Raw genomic sequence first — 22,153 nt, 5'->3', positions numbered from 1 at the left:
GTTGAGCAGCTAGAATCCAATCAGACACATATGGGACAACATTCCTCTCCCAAAACTTCTCCTAAGTGTGAAGAAGTTTACTTTATGCCAGCACTTTAAGCACAATTATTATTCAGTTTAGGCATAATTATTATAAAAGAATTATAAAATAATGATATTTTAGTGTCTGACGAACAGGCTGAGAAGGGGAAAATCAGTCAATAGCGCAGTTAAGATTGAGCCAAGCATGAAATAAATTTTTGCTTACATAAGTACATTTTCTTCATGTTCTTATATAAGCAAAAATTAGGGGGTTAAACTATGAGCAGACAAAGGCTACCATTGGCGTGGATGACCAATGGCTAGGTTGCCAGTGCTGTTGGTAGGTGCCTTCTGAGAGCTCTGATGAACATGCTAACTTTTGTAAAGTTAAATTGTTAATATTAAGCATTTGTGATTTATGATGTATCGTGAGATTGGTTAAGTAAACTAATTTGCTTACTAGTTTAATATTTGTAATTTAAATTTTAATAGTATTGGCAAGAAGACTAAACTTAATTAACTAAACAAATCCAAACATTATTTTTTCTAAATATTTGTAAGAACAATTTACATACATTTAATAATTAAATTGAGATTAAACAATTGGAGCCTCAAGAACAGAGAAGCATGAGCCATTCTGTGAATGTGGCCACTTGGAGACGTGCTCTGAGTTCCGTCATCAGTTCCCAGATGTTTAAAGGCAGAAAACGGGATGCTACCTAGTGGTAAACATGGCCCTGTCCAAACTGTTTGGAATCCTGTTGCAGCCATCAAATTCAAAATGACCTTAAAATGTTGTATATTATCAGTTTAAACATTTGTTGTTTTCTTTTGTTTGTTTTTATGTGAATAGAATGGGGATTAATCAGATTTGCAAGTAATGTTTTCATATACAGTTTGGAGTTGGGTATGTATGTATGTACAGTATGTATGTATGTATAATGGCAAAACAGTCATTCCTTTTTTTTTTCCCCCCAAATGTCCTTTCTCCACAGACACTAAAGTTAGATGCTAAAGATTACCATGAAATCTCCAGCGCACATATTCTGAATGGTGAGATAAATGGTTTATAACACATTTTTGTTAACAAAATACAGTAACAGCTATAAGTTTCTTTTTTCTTAACTCATGATTGTGGTTTTTGAAGCTTTGGGAAAGCTAAGGGAGTTTCTACTCAAGCTGGCATCTGAGATGTGTACTCAAAGCCCGAAGGCAGGTTACCCTGACTGCTTCAAAAGTGATGAAAGCCAAGAACCTGAAAGTACATAATAATTAAATCATTGTGAAATATACAATTTGATTATTATGCATGATATTTTACTTAATCGTTTAACTGTTTATTGTTATTTTCAGCATTCAAAAGGATTAAAGAAACTGAAGAAAAGGACATTCCATGCGCTCACTTCAAAGAAACTGTGACATCAATGAACCCCGTGACGAAACCTGACACCGAGCCTGAAACTTCTATACAAAGTATTCCAAACACTGAATTCCCAGTATTAGAAACTCAATGAAATTTGAAATAGTAGAGGTATCAATCTGGGAAGATTGTACTATAATTAAATCACAATTGTATAAATAAGAGACAGGCGGCGAGTTCAAGACAACCACTTCAGAGTTATTAGACTATACACAAATGCACCTACACTTCGACCTCTCGCTCTCTGGCTCTTTTCTTTCCCCTTTCTATCCACTTTCCAGTTCATTACAACAGAGAACACTGATTAGTTAAATTACCTACAGGTGTGTGATCCTAACCCTTCAATCCCTCCGGCTCCACCCCATTTCCAAATTGGCACTGGGCCACACGCATGCTGTTACCAGCCTTGACATTTTGCCAAGATATTAAACATTATGCTTAAAAACACACAAGCATCAAATAAGAGTACAAAGATTACTTGTGTGCTTTTTATTACCATTTCTTGTCTTCAAAACTATTGTTATATTCGAAAAATTATCATTATTATTATTGCACATGCTAGTTATATCACAACTTTCTTTTTGTTTGAAGGTGGATGGAGGCACATAATAAACTGTAATTGTAAAAACTTGCTTAATTACTGGTTGTTTGTATGCCTGTTGAATTTGCTTTTAAATAAAACTATGATTGTGCCAGGGCCTGATGATCCTGCTCGGGGTTCACCGTATTTATGGTCTTACCTCACCAGTGCCACTCGAAAAGAGCCAGTAATTGGTTAGTGTTGCTCTGTCTTCATTTGCTGCTTTCTAATTATAACTAGGATTTAGATGTGTTCTTGTTTAACAGTTTTTATTTGTTTCATTTTTAGGTTTGAGTATGATCACAGAATATCGTAATTCCAATGGTCAGAATTCCTTTCTGTGTTCCTGCTGCAATGTGATTCTTGCTACTCACTGTTATATGGGCCACCTAATTAACCCTCGCCACCGCTTCAACTACATTGTGCGTTATTACACAAAGATAAATGTTACAGTACTTTAATCTGACTGTCATAGTTTGTCCTACTGTTGATTTCTATTATGTGCTGTTTCAACAGAAATTTAAGAACCCAGAGTTTCTTGCGCACTGGAAAGGTGAAAATTTTGGAACTTTTGAAGTCCGGAAAATTACAGAACTCCAAAAGAAAGCACAGATTTTACAAGACCGTGAGGGCTGGGGAAGCCTCAAGGTTGTCTTCTTTTATACTCAATTATTTTTAAGACTTAAAATACTACTTACATGTTTTCATTGTTTGTGATATGATTGTCTTTCTTTTTTCAGGTGGTAGAAAAAGACCATAAGCAGCCTCAAAAACATGCATCAGATGGTAAAAGACGAATAAAATAATTACAGCTCATTGGTCACTAATTAAAATCGAGAGATGTTACTTCAAAAGCAATGTTATTCTAATTTTTGCTTAAAACAGTGGTGTTTTAAGCAAAGTGATGTGTGCATATTTGTTGCATTTAGGAACATTAGCTATTCTGTTGAGTACAGTCAAAAATATCCAGAGTTTTATTATTATTTATTTAATGTTTGGGGTTTTTTTTGTTGTTGCAGTTACTGAAATAGAGACTTTTGCCAAGGTCCAGAAACTGGAGCCATCGAAAAACAGTGGTGACACTGGTGAGGATAATTTTTGAGAGAAAAAAAGTTTGTTTTAACACTGAGTAAAAGTATAGACCAAGCATTTATATTTTTTTACATAATATGTGCCTGATTTCCACAGAACCACAGGACCTTATGAGGATTGAGCCTAAACCTACAAAACGTCAGAACATGATTGGTTAGTGTCATTTTTATTATGAGGTTATGACTACAGTGCTTCAGATGTTTTAGACTTATTTCAGAATATTGTAACATTTTATTTTCCCTCATTTACATGTCAGATGTGTAACATACTCATTGAGCACAAAAGATGTGAAGTAACGAAGTACAAATACATTGTTACTTTACTTAAGTAGATTTTTCTGGTATTAGTACTTTACTTCACAATTTATTTTTCTGACTTTTTACTTTCACTGATTAAATTTTTTCACAAATATCTGTACTTTCTACTTCCTACTTCCTTTACTTACATCAAAACAGGCTTGTTACTTTAGTTATATTATTTAACTTCTGTACTTTAACTTGAGTAAAAAAAGTAGTCAGTACTTCAACTTTTACCTGAGTATTTTAAAACACGATTATCTGTACTTCTACTGTGTACTTAGTGAAGGATGTATATATTTTTGCCACCTCTGCTGAGCACATTATTACTTATACCTGTACACCCACTGTACTCAATATCTAATCAGCCAATGTTTCAATCAGCAAAATTACACAAATACATGGGGAGAAGGTGATCTGTGATTTTGACAGTGGCATGATTGTTAGTAATTATCAGTACAATGACATGTAACAAATTAAAGGGAAAACCAACATAGTGTTTTACCAAGGTGTTGAGCCCCCATGAACCAACAAAACTTTCATATGGGTTTTGACAAGTCATCAAAATTGTATTGTACGATGAACACCATTTTCAAGTAATAATCTCTCGGGTGGTGTTTTATGATGTTTGTATTGCTATATAGTGGTGTATAGCAGTCAACTATCCATTTGTTCTATTTAGCTTTTTTTTTTTTTAGTATTTATTATATTTTGTTCCAGGCCCTGAGAGTTCAGCCAAAGCCCAGAAAATGGAGCCGTCACAAACTATAGATGATGCTGGTAGGGAAATGTGTATAGACATTGAAAGTCAAGTGATAAAGATCCTATTGTTGGTTGTATCCTAAGTCCTATTGTTCTCAAATAATTTGTGCCTATTTCTCATAGAACTACAAGACCATACTAGCTATGAGCCAAAACCTGCAAAACAACAAAGCAAGAAAAAAATGAACAAGTGCAATGCTGTTATTGGTTTGTACCATCTACCAGATTAACAAGCAAAAAGTGAAAGTGTTAAAACCTAACTACATTTGATACATTAGATTAGCTGAATGATTCTAACACTTTCTCCTTGCCAACATGAAATTGTCTTTTAGGACTGAATTTTGTTACTTGTGTGCATCATGGCAAAAAGAAGCTGTACTTCTGTGAACTCTGCTCTGTGCGAGGTCATTTAGACCACATGTCTAGTGTCACCCACAGAAAAAAATATGTGGTAGGTCATTAAGGAGCATTTTTCTCTGCATTATATTACATTCATTCTACATCTGTAGCAAATTATGGATAAATTAATGTGTGCAGAAACATAAATATCCTGATTGGACTGCAAGTGATACAAACATAGAGAAGAAGCTGCATAAGATAGCTTTGCGTTTAGCAGCAGTGGAGAGAAGCACTAGGATTGGCATGAAGGTAGAAAAATGATTAATAATAAGCTTAATTTTTGGGTTTGTTTTTTTTGTCATGTTTTTTTAATTTTGCGGTGTTTTTTTCACCCCTAGAAACTGAATGTCACTGCTGAAGTATTCACAGCCTTAAGTACTGCTCCTCTAAATGAAGGTAATTATATTTTTTTTTTATTCAGCAGATGTGTGTTTGCATATTAAATCATTTTTTATTATAATTGACTTGACAGCCCTGAGTCAGCTAAAGCTGCTGCAGACAAAGCCAGAAGATGCAGCTCATCTGAAAACATCTTTCCAACCTGAAGCAAACACTTTCTCTGACCATGAGCATGGTAAGAATTTGCTTTAAAAACTGAATTTATCCCCAGAATGATTGATCTGTACTCCCATTCTTGCATTATTTTTTTTTATCTTATCTTATTTTCTCTACTTAGTATTCCTGTTAAGCTTTGCCACTGTATTGTATTTTGTTGTTTTTTTAGGAACACACAGTAATTCTATGGATCACATGATCTGTTCTGCTGCAATTACCAACTCTTTGCAGCAGGAGAAATCCCCCCTGCAGAAGAATCATTTAGCTCCAAGTAAGACATTACAGCACAAAACATTGTAGACATATTGATAACAGATTGTTTTTTTTGTTTTTTTTCCCCCAAGAGGGACAGTATCTTTATTGTACACTGTTTTTGCATTTTTTCTAGATGAAAATCCTGATTCTCTAAATTCAGCCTACTCATGTGACACTCCTTCTCTGAAGTCATCCTATACTTTCTCAATTCCTGTGCCATTTCTTCCCAATAAATCTCTCTTTTCTACAACTGTCCATTCTCCCCTCTCATCTGCTACAGAGCTTCACTCTCCCTCGTCTCATTCTAGCCAAATTTCTCCTTCACCACCACTCCATTCTAGCTCTATTTTTTCTGCCATTCCTTCATCATCTATTCTCAAGATCATGCCTCCTTTCTTCTCTCAACCTGAAAGTCCCACTAAGTGTTCATTTGTACCCTATGCCCTATATGAACCAATTTTACCTCCATCTGCATCAAACTGCCTGGACGTAAGTGATGTTGCTCCTCCAAATTATTTTCCTGCACCTCCTGTGTATGAACCCATATCACCTCCACCTGCATCAAACAGAAAGGATGCAACTGATTCTGCACCTCCAGATTCTTACTATGCACATCCTTTGTATGAACCCATATCACCTCCACCTGCATCAAACATAAAGGATGTAACTAAATCTGTTCCTTCATATTCTTATCCTGCACCTCCTGTGTATGAACCCATATCACCTCCACCTGCATCAGACAGAAAGGATGTAACTAAAGCTGTTCCTCCAAATTCTTATCCTGCACCTCCTGTGTATGAACCCATATCACCTCCACCTGCATCAGACAGAAAGGACTTGAACAATGTTGCTCCTCCATATCCATCCGCCACTCTGAGTTCTGCCAAACTGACTCATCCCACTGAATGTAAAGAACCTGCAGATGGTAGGACACACATCCACCTTGTAAAAAACATCCTACCAACAGCAAGTGTGTAGTGTTTAGTAAATTTTTACATTAATATTATAATTCTGTTTAAGTATATGTATTTTGTTATAATCAGTGTATGTATGAAGTTCTTTCAAAGCTAAACTTCAATAATCCATAAATCTTGCAATGTAGAGCATGATCAAGGCAGCATGTCTGAACACAATGCTCTTGACCGGGCACTGTGCTCTCAGCTAAGCAAAACAGAGAAAGATAAAAGATTATCTTTGTACAGAATGGGAAAACATCCGTGTGCAAGTGCGTCACTAGGGCGAAGTGAACTAAAACAGCGCGAGAAAACAATTGATTATAAGTATGCAATGTCGTAATAAGAGAATTAATAATATTGTCTTGAAGGTCGAGGGAAAGTTTAAAAGCATGGTGAGAAGTGTTTATCGGAGCGCTTCTCGGTGCAGCATAGTCTGACTGATGAACGCCTATTTGCTTCTGCAGAAGGCAAATAAAATCGTCTATTTTTATTCTCATGTCGACTCTCTGTTTCTTTTCTGAATAGATAGGACTAGAAAGCAAATTTTAAACTACAGTAGTTCAGCAGGCCGTGGGATTCATAAGTAGTGCATATTCCGGTTACATGTATAGTTGTGCTTAGATTGTGCTAATATAACTATGCTAAAATTTTACATTTAAAAAAGTTTTCATTGGGATAGCCAGACATGCCTCCTATTACAGACTAAATACGCCTAGTGTGGAAACCATTTCAATATGAAATCTAAGAAAATATTTATTATTTTTCTAGTTTCGCCTTGCTAATATGAGTCCAAAGGATCCAGTGGATTGGAAATTATAGATTAATCAATGGAGTATATGTCCAATCTATATTATTAGAATACTAAGCTAATTGCATCAGTGTGGTTTCCTTAGTACTTATTACATCCTTTAAACAATTAAGACCTATTTTGTACACTTACTAAATATATGCTGCTGAATAAAACTGATTGTTGATTCTGTATTTTCAGCATGTATCAAATCTATCCTGAAAGAAAAGAAAAGCAAACTTTTGCATGACACAGCACCATCAAAAACACATTGTTTTCCAAACCTACCCAAAGGTTTCTTTTTTTTTTCTTCAAAATTTTAACGCACTTATAATTATTCCATATTATTAGAAGGATAAAGTGTTTTTGCTTTATTTCTCTTCTCTTTCTCTTATTAACTGTTCTTGATCACAGTGCTGGAACAGAGTAATGCCTCCAAGTTTCTCAGTGTGAAGGGACTTTTTAACACCGATCTAATTATAGGTATATAGTCATGATTCTTTTCATTAGTATGCCATTATGTCTTTGGGGAAAATGTATTTGTAAATGTATTTGTGTGTGTGCAGGTCTGTCTAATATTTTGGAGTGCCGAAGAATTTTGAAGCCAACATTTTTCCTGTGTTTGAACTGCACTGATAAAGTCAGCAGGGAGAACTTTTGTGACCATATGACCAGTGAATGGCACAAACACATGTCAATTGTGAGTGCAAGAGCTGTTTTTTAGAATTACTGACTACTTCAATTATAATACCAGAAAAGTAAATCTAAAATCCAGTAATGTGTGGACAGAAATAAGACTGTGTTAGAATGATTTGGAAGTATTTTGATTTGTCAAAATCATAAAATTATTTATTAATTTTGCCTTAAGTATGTTTGTATATGCTGTTGTTTCAGAAAACTCAGTATCATGAGATATTTCAGCAGTGGCAGTCCACTCATCAGACAACTATTCATGACTTGGTTGAGAAATTGGCATTGGCAGAGAAAGGGTTAGATGCTACGGTAAGATTATTGCATCTTAATCTTAAAATCGCTTCCTTTAAGAAATGCAAAGGATATGTTTTTAATTACATGGTATAAAACAACTATAGCATATCTCAGCACTGTGATTTTATTGTACAGGTCATCAAGTTAACCCAAAACCAGTACGACTCTCTTTGTTCAGCGGATTTCTGTGATGGTTAGTGCGTGCATGCATGTGTTTTCTCCATACAATGTACAGTGAGGAAAATAAGTATTTGAACACCCTGCTATTTCGCAAGTTCTCCCACTTAGAAATCATGGAGGGGTCTGAAATTGTCATCGTAGGTGCATGTCCACTGTGAGAGACATATCCAGAAATCACAATGTATGATTTTTTTAACTATTTATTTGTATGATACAGCTGCAAATAAGTATTTGACCACCTGAGAAAGTCAATGTTTATATTTGGTACTTTAGCCTTTGTTTGCAATTACAGAGGTCAAACGTTTCCTGTAGTTTTTCACCAGGTTTGCACACACTGCAGGAGGGATTTTGGCCCACTCCTCCACACAGATCTTCTCGAGATCAGTCAGGTTTCTGGCCTGTCGCTGAGAAACACGGAGTTTGAGCTCCCTCCAAAGATTCTCTATTGGGTTTAGGTCTGGAGACTGGCTAGGCCATGCCAGAACCTTGATATGCTTCTTACAGAGCCACTCCTTGGTTATCCTGGCTGTGTGCTTCGGGTCATTGTCATGTTGGAAGACCCCGTCTCGACCCATCTTCAATGCTCTAACTGAGGGAAGGAGGTTGTTCCCCAAAATCTTGCAAAACATGGCCCCGGTCATCCTCTCCTTAATACAGTGCAGTCGCCCTGTCCCATGTGCAGAAAAACACCCCCAAAGCATGATGCTACCACCCCCATGCTTCACAGTAGGGATGGTGTTCTTGGGATGGTACTCATCATTCTTCTTCCTCCAAACACGTTTAGTGGAATTATGACCCAAAAGTTCTATTTTGGTCTCATCTGACCACATGACTTTCTCCCATGACTTCTCTGGATCATCCAAATGGTCATTGGCAAACTTAAGACGTGCCTGGACATGTGCTGGTTTAGGCAGGGGAACCTTCCGTGCCATGCATTATTTCAAACCATGACGTCTTAGTGTATTACCAATAGTAACCTTGGAAACGGTGGTCCCTGCTCTTTTCAGGTCATTGACCAGCTCCTCCTGTGTAGTTCTGGGCTGATTTCTCACCTTCCTTAGGATCATTGAGACCCCACGAGGTGAGATCTTGCATGGAGCCCCAGTCCGATGGAGATTGACAGTCATGTTTAGCTTCTTCCATTTTCTAATGATTGCTCCAACAGTGGACCTTTTTTCACCAAGCTGCTTGGCAATTTTCCCGTAGCCCTTTCCAGCCTTGTGGAGGTGTACAATTTTGTCTCTAGTGTCTTTGGACAGCTCTTTGGTCTTGGCCATGTTAGTAGTTGGATTCTTACTGATTGTATGGGGTGGACAGGTGTATTTATGCAGCTAACGACCTCAAACAGGTGCATCTAATTTAGGATAATAAATGTAGTGGAGGTGGACATTTTAAAGGCAGACTAACAGGTCTTTGAGGATCAGAATTCTAGCTAATAGACAGGTGTTCAAATACTTATTTGCAGCTGTATCATACAAATAAATAGTTTAAAAATCATATATTGTGATTTCTGGATTTTTTTTTTAGATTATGTTTCTCACAGTGGACATGCACCTACGATGACAATTTCAGACCCCTCCATGATTTCTAAGTGGGAGAACTTGCAAAATAGCAGGGTGTTCAAATACTTATTTTCCTCACTGTATATCCCAAAGTATGTTAATGCCTGACCATTGCACCCATATGTGGAAGAACTAAAGTGGTAGGCACAGAGCCATGAATCCCAAATCATGCCATCAATTCCGAACCCCATTCATGTTCTTGTGGCTGAATGGTCAGACACCCTACATCCATATGCCAAAATCAAGCTGCAAGCCTGTCTAGATGAATGGAGGTCATTATAGCATAAATGGAGAGACTAAATCTGTAATGGGATGTTATACACCTATGGGTGTAATTTGCCAGATGTAATATATATATATATATATATATATATATATATATATATATATATATATATATATATATATATATATATATATATATATATATATATATATATATATGTGTGTATGTATGTATGTATGTATGTGTTAGATTAACAAATGGAGAATGAACAAAGTCTGCTTATCTTTTTTTCATGTTAATCAAAAATGCAAATATGTATTATCATTTATTATATGTTTGTCAGCTGTTATTGTGTTTGCAAATTTTAGCAATTGAAATACTACAGAGGATGTTTGGACCATGTTTGGATGAAAGCGCACAGCTATCACCTTTTGCAGGCCAGAATCAGAGAAACAATGGTAGTGGTACAACCACGTTGTGCAACTTTTTACATCTTTCTTATGTAAAGAATTATACAGTAGTGGGTTTCCTTGTTTTATTTAGCTCTCATGGTCACATTTCACATGATCATATCCTTCATGTCTCTCTGTGCTCCAGATATCTCCTTGGTGAGGCTACTGCCAGAGTCTGTAAAGGCGGACAAAGAAAGAGATAATCAGTCACCACAAAACTGTGATAACACAATACAATTTAAGGAAATTCAAGTACCACTCAAAGGTGAAGCCATAAAGATAAGCAAACTATGATTTGGTTGTTGATATTTGTGCACAGGGAAAACATATATTTTGTTCATATCATGTCATTTTTTATACACCATCTCGAATTCTGTATAGTTATAATATAGTAATATAATTGATACTTTTACATTTTTATTATATTATTTCTATTTGCATGTTTACTTGTTGAACAGTTGTTAAAAGCATTTCACTACATGTCATAATGTGTGTGTGTGTGTGTGTGTGTGTGTGTGTGTGTGTGTGTGTGTGTGTGTGTGTGTGTGTGTGTGTGTGTGTGTGTGTGTGTGTGTGTGTGTGTGTGTGACAAATAAAATTTGAATATACAGTAATTTGTTCTTTCAGAGATTAGACACATATTTAAAAAGTTTTTTTTTATTACCCACATAATCACTGTAGCTTTGGGTAAACATATTCATAGTCATTTTTTATTGTATTCAGGTCATTATCGATTTTTATTTATATATCAGTATGTTGTTTTTTAATAAATTAGTACAATTATGGTATTTTTTTGACTATACAGGGAATGCCCTCAAGCACACGGACTTAACGTATATAAACAAAACTAGAACAGAGGCAGACGCTGTGGTTGGTGAGTACTTGGTTTTACCATATTACTTATAAATCTGTACCATTCATTTACATGATTGTGTGTTCATGTTTGCCACAGGTCTGAGTGCAGTGATTGAGTGCAGAAGTGAGAGTGAGACTTCACTGTATTTATGTGTGGCCTGCTGCAGAAAACTCAAGCCTGACCTCATTAGCTGCCACCTGGTAAAGGCTGGACACAGATATAATTACTTGGTGAGTGCCAGTGCGTTTAAAACGATGGGTTTGTGTTTATTATTCAGTTAATTAAAGAACACGGTAATAAAAAGCCCATAAAGAGCTGGCAGGATATTTGTGGCACTAAAATATATATCAAGAATGCACACATGTGCTAATTTATTTTTCAGTTTGTGTAGACTTTACATAACTATTACTATATCAATGTATAATATTCGTTGTTTATTCTCCTCTGAAGTAGGGTGAATAATCGTAGCCAATTTTCACCTGTTAGATATATGGTGACCACAACAAACTAAAATACTTTTCAGCTGTATGCCAAAACTGATATTACACAATATTCTTCAGATTAGAGGAATATAGTGATTTAGAGGATCTTAACAGACCACAGTCTGCCAACAATATCATTTTTTTGTTTTATATTTAAGTTTTAGTTCTAGCAGTTTTAAGTTTTTTTCACGTCTACATCTGCTACCTTCTTAAAGACGCTGCTCCGGCCGGTAACACATAATATATTACTGCTAAATTGAAACTCCCAAGCTAGCAAAATGAACAAAAACCAACACCGTGGATTCACGTTTATTATTATATTTTGAAAATACCAGCTTCTATTCTGGTCGTATCATTTTATTTTGTTGTATTTATCCGCCACTCCTTAAAGGTCGGTCTGTGAAATTATTGTCTGACATTAATCCGGTCCGTGGCGCAAAAAAAGGTTTGGGGACCACTGCTCTATTCCATTTTAAAATCTAATGGTGGAGTAGAGGCTTTTGGATGTCCTGTGGCAGTGGTCTTTTCTTAATGCTTTTTGTACTTGATGACTCTCTAGCACAGCTTATTTTCGATGAATAAAAATAAAAAATCTGTAAATTAAGCTGAGGTACTATATTTGCAATTTCCATTTTGCCTCTTCAGAAAAAACGCTACCCCTTTTTGTTTGTGGACTGGTCTGATTCTGAAAGTAGAACTGAGATATCCACAAGGCTCATGAGGCTTGCTCACAAAGTGGAGATGACTAATGCGGATGAGCCTGGTCAGCTACAGGTAAATGGCAGACTGCCCTTAGTAGATTGCAGCAGTGGACCACATACTTCTCTTTAGACCTCATAGAGGTCATATTAATTTATTTTAGTTTTTTTTTTTTCGTCCTGTCTATTACAGGTGATGAAACTGAATTGTGATGACTTAAAGGAAATAAAAGCCATGTCATATGATAAAGGTAACTGCATTGGATTTTCGTGTACACACATTCTCTGTTTTCATGTGTTCCATCTCTAACTCCATTTCCTTCCACTTTCTCTGTTCTTATTTTCTTTAGCCATAATATATTTACAGAACATTAGAAAAGAGCTCAGCCCTTGTGCTCTCAACACTTGCATTTCTCCCAAGATCACAAAAAGTGAGCATTTTATAATTGACACTTTTTATTGTCATATTTAGAGTCTGTTTGCATGTGAATGCTGGTGGTAATGGCATGGTCAGAAGTATGAAAAATAAATAGAATTCTGTGTGTATCAGAAGAAGTCTGAGTAAAGATATCCAAAATCCAAGGTCATGATGTTTGTTTTACTAGATTTGATCAAACAGGAGAGTGTGGAAACAGATGTGACAACCCAATGTTCTTTACAGTTACCTTGGATGAGTAAGTTATGAGAAACTTCAAATTTAACTAATTACTTAAGCATATTGTCAAAACTCTTAATTTTTCTTTTCTTTTCTAGATTCACTGGGACCTAGAAGAGCTTTGAAGCGCAGCGCTGTTAAAGATTCGGTTCATCAGACCTCTCCAGAGAGGGAACAATGTTCTGATGTCCCCTCCACTCAACTAAAACAGTCCCATGTTATAGGGAATAAGCAGAAACCATCGGATTTAAAGCGGAGTAAGATCTCAGGCACTGGTTTAGACAATGTTGCAAAGGTCCAAAAGGAGTCTTTTATTTTGACTACAACCAATCCCAATAGATCATTACATAGTACACCACGCTCCGTTTTAGACACTTCTGGAAGTTCTCCCAGAACTTTACACCCCAGTTCTCAGAATAAGGAAACTACTTCAATGGATGAATCTGTGATAAAAAACAATGAAAAGCAAGAATCTACGTCAATTATTGCACCTCAGCAAAAGGATCCTTGTATCAACACTAGTACCATTAGTGCTCTGTCATCCATAAAGGGCCAGGAAATTGGTCGACTGTGTGAAAAAAGACCCTTGGTGAAAAAGAGCTTAAGTGAGAACGCCTGGAGTTATGAAAACCGACAATTTAGCCCTGAAAGGACCAGTAAGGCTAATATAAACCCAGTGGCTGACAATTCCACTGAGTCTGTGGTTATGAATCAGCAATGCAGCATTGCAAATACAGTGCACAATAACAATTTAGCAGAAAATCCCCTCTATAACTCTAAAACTGCAGACCACAGTCTGGACACCAATCTAACTCATAATATAAATGCAAATGTGTATAGTTCAATGGTTTCGACATGTGACAGAGGCCACTGTGCCATAAGTCAAGTGACACCATCATATGCAGGGTCTCATCAATATCCCATCTGTACCCATCCCAATTACCCTTCTGCTAATACAATGCCATCTGATTATTTAGGGCCAGTAGATGAAAGGGCCATGAATTATGAAGCAGCTCCCCCAGGTCTAGATACAAATGCTACATACTTCACAAATTTAAACTCCACACACACATCACATACTGTTTATCATTCTCAAACAGTTTATCAGCCAATTCAATCATTCCATATCCCAGAGATTTATCAAGCCCACTATGCTTGCTATCCTTACAATCAGGTTCTTCATACTACCCAAACGACAGCAGGGGAAGGAAATGCCACTTCCACACCTGCATTTGAACATGGTGTTTATCCACTGGCTAGCTGGCCTCAAGTAAGTCTGGACACCATCTGAATACTCTGAACATTTATTTTTTATATTTATACCATCAACTACTTTCTTAATTTGCCTATTGAAAGCATATACATGTGGTTATTTCTTAGTAGTTGCTAACTAATTTTTCTGTCACTCTTTCACAGCAGAAATGAAGAAACCCAAAGGCCAAATGTCTTCATAGATATGTTGAAATCAGACAAAACTATAAGCATGAATCTTTTCTTTAAGATTTTTCTGTGTAAGCTTTTTTTCCAGTCCTACATCCTTTACATGAGGTCTTATATTTCTTTTCATAAAAACTGTTTTTAATATTCTTTTTTTTTTTTTTCTGAATAACTGTTCCCTAGCCAGCAGTTACAAGTACATGAACATTAATGATGATTCTGGAATTATTGTAATAATGTTTCTGTAATGGGATTTTATTGGCTAGATACGCCTTTGTTTTGTTTTATTAGAAAAAAGACTGCTTTGGTTTTTTTTAAATAGTTTTACTTAGAATGTTGTAAATGTATATTATTTTGAGAGGGCATATATATATTTAGATATCTGAATGTTTTTGTAAAACCTGAGATTTTTTTCTGTATTTTCTTATTTTGTAGATATTCTTTGCTAAATAAAATCTCAGAAATGTTTGTTCTATTTTGTTAATTTTAAACCTGCATTAGCAATGTATGTGAAGAGTACAGTAGATTTATATTTTATGCACATTAGGTGTACAGAAGATTCCTTCTTTATGGAGCTTATAAACTGCTCATTTCAGAAATTTGGTTGTTTAATGAGCTACAGGGTTAGAAGGATGCTAAACAGTATTTTGTTTTACAAATTTACAAACCCTCTAAGTAGTTGTATGTTACGTTGCTAACTAAATCATTACTCTTGTATGTAGAAGCAAAGTAAGCTCTGGTGCTCCACAATACACACACACACACACACACACACACACACACACACACACACACACACACACACACACAGACAGACAGACAGACAGACAGACAGACAGAATCATTGTTAAACAATTAAGAGTTTACATAGATCTCCTCAGGGATGCTCAGTGTCTGGCAAACCATGCAGTTACACAGGTAGGAAGAGGAACTGTGTAGGAAAGTTCTAGTATGTGTGTAGTATCTAGTATATATATATATATATACAAAACAAGCTCACGTGGAAAGAAACTTTAATTGAATTAGTCCTGTTCAGTTTTGTCCACAAGATGGCAGTGAGTACCTGGAATGTGGGAGCTTGTAAATCTCATACATTTTACAAAATCGTGATGCAGATTTTCTGTCAAACTCATATGGTAGCGGTGGCCATTTTTTTAGCCTAGCTGTAATGTTTCACTGTTACCTCAACCATTTAACAATTAAAATTTGTATTTACATACACATGCAGTTCTAAGTAATGTTTTGTGATTGCATGTAAGTGTGACTTGTTTATATGTAAATATTACCTCATCAGATTTTCCGGGTCAATTGAGTAGCATCAGTCAGTCTGTCTTCGTATAGGTTATACTTCTATGAACTAAATAGAAAGCAGTATTACATCCTACTGTATTTAATGTGCATTTAGTGGAAAACCATATCTTTTTTTTTTTTGGTGGTAATACATGTTAGAATAATCTAAATGTTTATCCTTAGTTTGCACATGTTCTCATGAAAGCAGTATTTTAAGGACAATAAAAATAATGTTAAACTTTACTGTTAAAGTAGTTCTATTTTAGCAACAACATTCATGAAAGGGAACAAATCAGTATGCTTTTCACCAAAAAGTAAAACACGAGCTAATACCAATGTAACACCCAAGAAAGATACGCCTATGTGGAATACTTTGATTAGTTCATGTTTCTATAAAAAAAAATAAGCCAACAATAGTAGCTAGATTTGTAGGAGGCAGGTGTAGTTCCTTGTTAAGTTTTTGTGTAATGGTCAGAAAGTTATGGGCATTAAATCCAATGTAACTGTTTTTGCATAAGATTTCATGGTTAAAAAAAGGTTGATGGAAATTTCAGAGATAAAAAATAAGTGATAAGTAAATAAGTAAAAAACAACTCAACATTTGAACACTTTAAATTGTTATTTTACTAAAACGCTATTTAGGATGTAAGCATAATTGAACATTGATATTTTATACTTCAAACTTGGATACATAACTTATGAGTCTAATAAAGCATAACATCAGCTTGCTGTTGATGCCATATTTTCCCATTTATACGTTGTAAACAAACAAACAAACAAACAAAAAGATCTGGGTATGTATATCAGTTGCAGAACAGGAACACTTGCAGATTTTCACATTCTGTACAGATATTTGTGCGGCCACTCATGCAGGAACGTTCAAATAGATCATGAATGTATGCCTGTAGCTTTGCTTATAGTATGTTGGTCACTAGATGGCGTTTACAGGATTTTCTGACAAATAGGAAACTCTCCACTTTTTTGGCGTATGTTCATCAGTTGACTGAAATGAAACCTGAAGCCACAGGTGAGTCATCACTGGAAACCATAGAATCATGCCTGCAATGCAATGAAGAGCATTTTGTTGAGTTACTGTTGGTGAAACAACCATTTTACTAGATAAGGGTGGCAATATGCCATAAATATATCAAATGACTCCACCTGATGTTTAAACGTGCATATACTTTTAGATACTATAAGTGTATTAAACAGGGAGGCAAATCTTTTTACCATGTAATCAGAAGGAATTGTTGAGATTGAGATGCTGGAGAAAATATGGTAAAATCAAATTTTTAGGGTTTGTGGTGATGAGGTTATAGTATATACTGGTATTGGGTATAGGCTATACTTTGCTGTCACTTGATATTATTTTTACTGCCAGTGGATGTAGTGTATACTGATACTGGGTATTATGAATGTTATCAGTGGGTGTAGTCTATAATTGGCTGTCGTTAGGTGTCGTACACTCGGCTGTCGATAGGTGTCGTATTTTCGGCTGCCTGTTTCTAAAACGTTGGTGAATTTGCATGGTACAGCCGATATGCAGAACTGCACGCAAATTCAGTTCAAATTGATTTACCGCGCGAGCGTGTTTGAGCTCTACGCCAACCGACATTCTTTTAAACTTTTGCTAGCTAGCTAACCAAATGTGTTTCTCTTCCAATAGTTAAGCAAAGAACGACTTGTAAATTTACTCGATAAATTGTTTTAGATATCTGTATTTGGTTCGAAGACAGAAATGAGTGTAATTGGTAAGTTTAGGCCAAAAAATTAAGAAATCGTGTTAATTTCGCCTCATATATTTTGGTTTGTAAATATTAATTTCTTGTTGGAAAGGGAATATTGGCAAATATATTTCAATATACAGTATATGTTATATACTGACTACACTACAACATTTGTAATTGACTTTATATATACAAACTACTATATATATATATATATATATATATATGTATATGTATATATATATATATATATATATATATATATATATATATATATATATATATAAAAAAAAAATCTATTTCCAGAGTCATCCTTTAATGTTGAAGATGTCTTCAGGTTTCCACAGGTTCCTGGTAGGTTTTATTTTGATCAGATTAATATAAATCTATGTCCAAGGTTACAAAGTGCATTTGAAAGTGCTGGAAATTTTTTATTTACATTATAAAGAAAAAAATATCCATGCATTAGTAATTGCAAAAGCATCACCGTGAATGCCGTAGATGTGTGAAATAAAATTTCACCTATCTGTATCAATCATTAAAATCCAGTAACCTAGGCCAAAACGTGCTGTACGGCTTATTTTTAGTATGAACTGTTCGTGTGATATAGAAGATAATTACATTTCTCAGGAAATTCATAATAATTCCTGGTTTTGTTCTAACAGCCAGGGAGAAAGAAGTTGAAATTGAAGCTTTGTTAAGTAAGCTCAGGAACTTAAAGCAAGGTCAGTTTATGTACGTTTTAAATAAAACTCTGACACTCTGATCATTTTGTGGCAGGAGATTAAGGGGTAGATGTATAAGCATTCCTTCTAGTATTTTGGATTAAAAGAAACAAATTTACATTCATGTATGTGTATGTTCCACTGGCAGTCAAGCTAGATCTTGAAGAGCAAGTGAAGGAGGCCCTTTCACTGAGAGGAAATTTGCGCGATGAAGACAGTGCTTGTAAGTAACGTATTAATGTTCAGACAGTGAAATAAAAAAGGTGATATGCTGTGTATTAACATTACAAATGCCCAGTTTATTTTCTTTTTTAACAGTCACTGCTGAAGTGTTAAAACTAAAGGGAATTTTGAATGAAAAACAAGGTACAGTAAACTGTCCATCATGTCCAATCAACTTTCAGCCATAAACAGTGTCCATTGACTATGCAATGGCTTATGTAAATGATATACAGTGGGGGGAAAAAAGTATTTAGTCGGCGACCAATTGTGCAAGTTCTCCCAATTAAAACGATGAGAGAAGCCTGTAATTTTCATTATATGTACACTTCAACTATGAGACAAAATGAGGGGGGAAAAAATCCAGAAAATCACATTGTCTGATTTTTAAAGAATTTATTTGCAAATTATGGTGGAAAATAAGTATTTACAACAAAAGTATTTATAACAAAAGTTCATCTCAATACTTTGTTATATTCCCTTTTTTTTTTGCAATGACAGAGATCAAACATTTTCTGTAAGTCTCCACAAGGTTTTAACACACTATTGCTGGTAGTTTGGCTCATTCCTCCATGCAGATCTCCTCTAGAGCAGTGATGTTTGTGGGCTGTCGCTGGGCAACACGGATTTTCAACTCCCTCCAAAGATTTTCTATGGGGTTGAGATTTGGAGACTGGTTAGGCCTCTCCAGGACCTTGAAATGCTTCTTACGAAGCCACTCCTTCGTTGCCCGGGCGGTGTGTTGTCATGCTGAAAGACCCAGCCACGTTTCATCTTCAATGCCCTTGCTGATGGAAGGAGGTTTTCACTTAAAATCTTACGATACATGGCCCATTCATTCTTTCCTTTACACGGATCAGTCGTCCTGGTCCCTTGGCAGAAAAACAGCCCCAAAGCATGATGTTTCCACCCCCATGCTTCACACTAGGTATGGTGTTCTTTGGATGCAACTCAGCATTCTTTCTCCTCCAAACACAAGTTGAGTTTTTACCTAAAAGTTCTATTTTGGTTTCATCTGACATATGACATTCTCCCAATCCTCTTCTGGATCATCCAAATGCTCTCTAGCAAACTTCAGACAGGCCCAGACATGTACTGGCTTTAGCAGGGGGACACGTCTGGCACTGCAGGATTTGAGTCCCTGGCAGCGTAGTGTGATACTGATTGTAGCCTTTGTTACTTTGGTCCCAGCTCTCTGCAGGTCATTCACTAGGTCCCCCGTGTGGTTCTGGGACTTTTGCTCACCGTTTTTGTGATCCTTTTGACCCCACTGGGTGAGATCTTGTGTGGAGCCCCAGATCGAGGGAGATTATCAGTGGTCTTGTATGTCTTCCATTTTCTAATAATTGCTCCCACAGTTGATTTTTTCACACCAAGCTGCTTACCTATTGCAGATTCAGTCTTTCCAGCCTGGTGCAGGGCTACAATTTTGTTTCTGGTGCCCTTTGACAGCTCTTTGGTCTTGGCCATAGTGGAGTTTGGAGTCTGACTGTTTGAGGTTGTGGACAGGTGTCTTTTATACTGATAACGAGTTCAAACAGGTGCCATTATTACAGGTAACAAGTGGAGTACAGAGGAGCATCTTAAAGAAGTTACAGTTCTGTAAAAGCCAGAAATCTTGCCTTTTTGTAGGTGACCAAATACTTATTTTCCACCATAATTTGCAAATAAATTCTTTAAAAATCAGACAATGTGATTTTTGGGATTTTTTTTTCTCATTCTGTCTCTCATAGTTGAAGTGTATCTATGATGAAAATTACAGGCCTCTCTCATCTTCTTAAGTGGAAGAACTTGCATAATTGGTGGCTGACTAAATACTTTTTTGCCCCACTGTATGATCAAATATAATGTTAGTGGTTAATTCTAGTACCTCCCTTACTTAAAACAGGCAAGATCGACATTTTTGGGAAAAGTAATTAAGGACTATATAAATTATTGATTTCTCTAACATGTTTTCATAGAGACATGCAGAAAACTTCATCTCAAATGTGAGGACTTAGAACAAGAGTCGAAGAAGTGAGTAAAGGGTTTTAAAATACAAATGAATTTCCATGCAGAGTGCATGCATTTGTTCTATTTTTTTTTCTAATGTAACGTTTCTTCTTCCTTGAAGCCAGGGGTTTGACTTAACCTTCATGGCCAATAGTTTGTAGTTTAAAACACTAATTAAAACTGATTTAACAAACTGAGCATCGGCTTGTGGGCAACGACACCCTTTCTCCAATCATTTTCCCTCAGGTGTCCTTGCTCATGCTCAATTCTAAACCATAATTCTTACAGCACAAACGATCTGTTGTGCAAGTCTTTATCAATGTTGATTAAGAGTCACAATAATTGTATGTATCCTTTTGAAATGACTTGTTTACAGTATGGTCTTTGTTTGTAGATGCTTTTACTGTCCTTGAATCTTCAACAGCTTTTTTGTTCTCAGTGTACTACGCACACACCACCTGTCTAACACAACATTTGCACATAGACCTTTGGAAGGGACTGTTATTAAATATCACTCATTATGACAGCTGTTGAGTGTTTTAGTGTGGTAATATCCCAGCCGTGTCCATACAGGCAGTTTGAACTGAAACAACTGAAAGAGGAACTTGTGCAACAGTACAGCTGTCAGATTCAGGAAACCAAATTAAGGCACAGGAAAATACGGTATTGTTTCGCATTATGAATTTTTAACACATTTTGTCAGAAGTTGTCAGAAGTTTTTATATTTGTATATAATATTACATATATATTTATATTAGTAGATGTGTTAGTAGTTTTAAAGCTACTCTCTAGCTGAATAGAATATTTGAATGCAACCAATACTATTCTAGGATGAAGTTTGAAAATCAACTGCAGCAGCTGATTGGACAGCATAAGAACTTGTATTCTATGTTTGTAAGTGGCCTCTAAAAAAACAGATGCACAAAACATGTTAGTCTCAAGCCTAAGGTTATTTGCCTGTATGTTCCTAATACAATCTAGACACAATAAAAAAAGATTGGCATACTTTATGCATTATTGTATGACTATTGATGCTTTATTCTATCTTAATCAGACTCCAGAGAGACTCCCTATCGAGGTGCAATCTGCTAAATACACCACAGAGCAGCTGCTGAAAGCTGGTATGTAAACATATGTAACCGACTATATGAATGATCTTAGCTTACTCTTTTAATTAGTTTAATATTTCATATGATGTATATGTCTATGTGATGTAGAGAAGCAGAAGTTGGATCAGGTGGCAAATTTGCAGGAAGAGCTGAGTAATGCCCCTCACACAAACATGCATGTGGATGTTGTGACACAGATGCATAGTGAATCGTTTTTACATATTTAACATACCTAAGAGAGTGTTAATAAGAAGAAAGCCACACCTCTTCTCATTAAAAGGCACATTATTTGCTCAGGGAAGCTGTCCCGAGAGAAATAACTTTACAGAAATGTCATGGCTATTGGTCACACTGGTATTTTGGTTGTTTTGGTTTTCTATGTTGTTAATATTCCATTGTTGGTAAATAAACATTCAAATAAAAAGTATAAAGC

General features: G+C 35.8%; 2 protein-coding genes across 10 annotated transcripts in view; both read left to right on the top strand.

Moving 5' to 3' along the window:
* Positions 1–14,783, top strand: part of LOC310716659 (uncharacterized protein) — a 73,733-nt gene extending 58,950 nt beyond the window's left edge. For 3 of the 6 annotated variants that reach the window (XM_083523964.1, XM_083523965.1, XM_083523963.1), the window contains exons 35-66: positions 1,017–1,074; positions 1,169–1,282; positions 1,375–1,494; positions 2,138–2,215; positions 2,310–2,443; positions 2,538–2,669; positions 2,762–2,807; positions 3,041–3,106; positions 3,210–3,266; positions 4,130–4,189; positions 4,295–4,378; positions 4,504–4,622; positions 4,709–4,819; positions 4,909–4,966; positions 5,043–5,144; positions 5,295–5,396; positions 5,514–6,305; positions 7,325–7,417; positions 7,538–7,606; positions 7,690–7,823; positions 8,018–8,125; positions 8,246–8,303; positions 10,447–10,536; positions 10,676–10,795; positions 11,336–11,404; positions 11,483–11,616; positions 12,514–12,642; positions 12,760–12,817; positions 12,917–12,997; positions 13,172–13,240; positions 13,320–14,491; positions 14,638–14,783. In XM_083523964.1, coding sequence (XP_083380090.1) covers positions 1,017–1,074; positions 1,169–1,282; positions 1,375–1,494; positions 2,138–2,215; positions 2,310–2,443; positions 2,538–2,669; positions 2,762–2,807; positions 3,041–3,106; positions 3,210–3,266; positions 4,130–4,189; positions 4,295–4,378; positions 4,504–4,622; positions 4,709–4,819; positions 4,909–4,966; positions 5,043–5,144; positions 5,295–5,396; positions 5,514–6,305; positions 7,325–7,417; positions 7,538–7,606; positions 7,690–7,823; positions 8,018–8,125; positions 8,246–8,303; positions 10,447–10,536; positions 10,676–10,795; positions 11,336–11,404; positions 11,483–11,616; positions 12,514–12,642; positions 12,760–12,817; positions 12,917–12,997; positions 13,172–13,240; positions 13,320–14,491; positions 14,638–14,646 — 4,626 coding nt within the window. In that variant the 3' untranslated portion in view covers positions 14,647–14,783. The remainder of the gene's footprint in view (positions 1–1,016; positions 1,075–1,168; positions 1,283–1,374; positions 1,495–2,137; positions 2,216–2,309; positions 2,444–2,537; positions 2,670–2,761; positions 2,808–3,040; positions 3,107–3,209; positions 3,267–4,129; positions 4,190–4,294; positions 4,379–4,503; positions 4,623–4,708; positions 4,820–4,908; positions 4,967–5,042; positions 5,145–5,294; positions 5,397–5,513; positions 6,306–7,324; positions 7,418–7,537; positions 7,607–7,689; positions 7,824–8,017; positions 8,126–8,245; positions 8,304–10,446; positions 10,537–10,675; positions 10,796–11,335; positions 11,405–11,482; positions 11,617–12,513; positions 12,643–12,759; positions 12,818–12,916; positions 12,998–13,171; positions 13,241–13,319; positions 14,492–14,637) is intronic. The other 3 variants (XM_083523967.1, XM_083523968.1, XM_083523966.1) reach the window with 3 other exon arrangements.
* A 2,100-nt stretch (positions 14,784–16,883) lies between these two features.
* LOC310716708 (uncharacterized protein) lies at positions 16,884–22,151 on the top strand. Of its 4 annotated transcripts, none has more exons than XM_083524098.1 (10): positions 16,884–16,975; positions 17,982–18,029; positions 18,341–18,400; positions 18,549–18,623; positions 18,719–18,766; positions 20,581–20,635; positions 21,185–21,274; positions 21,442–21,505; positions 21,666–21,732; positions 21,829–22,151. In XM_083524098.1, the coding sequence occupies exons 1-10, from the start codon at positions 16,957–16,959 to the stop codon at positions 21,945–21,947; spliced, it is 645 nt and encodes a 214-aa protein (XP_083380224.1). In that variant the 5' UTR covers positions 16,884–16,956; the 3' UTR covers positions 21,948–22,151. The 4 variants fall into 4 exon arrangements, with proteins under 4 accessions (XP_083380224.1, XP_083380225.1, XP_083380226.1 ...); XM_083524100.1 differs by lacking the exon at positions 16,884–16,975 and adding an exon at positions 17,557–17,699; XM_083524099.1 differs by lacking the exon at positions 18,341–18,400.
* The last annotated feature ends 2 nt before the right edge of the window (positions 22,152–22,153 follow it).

This window comes from Silurus aristotelis (assembly GCF_946808225.1).
Source record: "Silurus aristotelis genome assembly, chromosome: 21".
NCBI classification, from domain to species: domain Eukaryota; kingdom Metazoa; phylum Chordata; class Actinopteri; order Siluriformes; family Siluridae; genus Silurus; species Silurus aristotelis.
The sequence above is the reverse complement of the archived record's forward strand: the minus strand, read 5'-3'. Positions and strand labels throughout refer to the sequence as shown.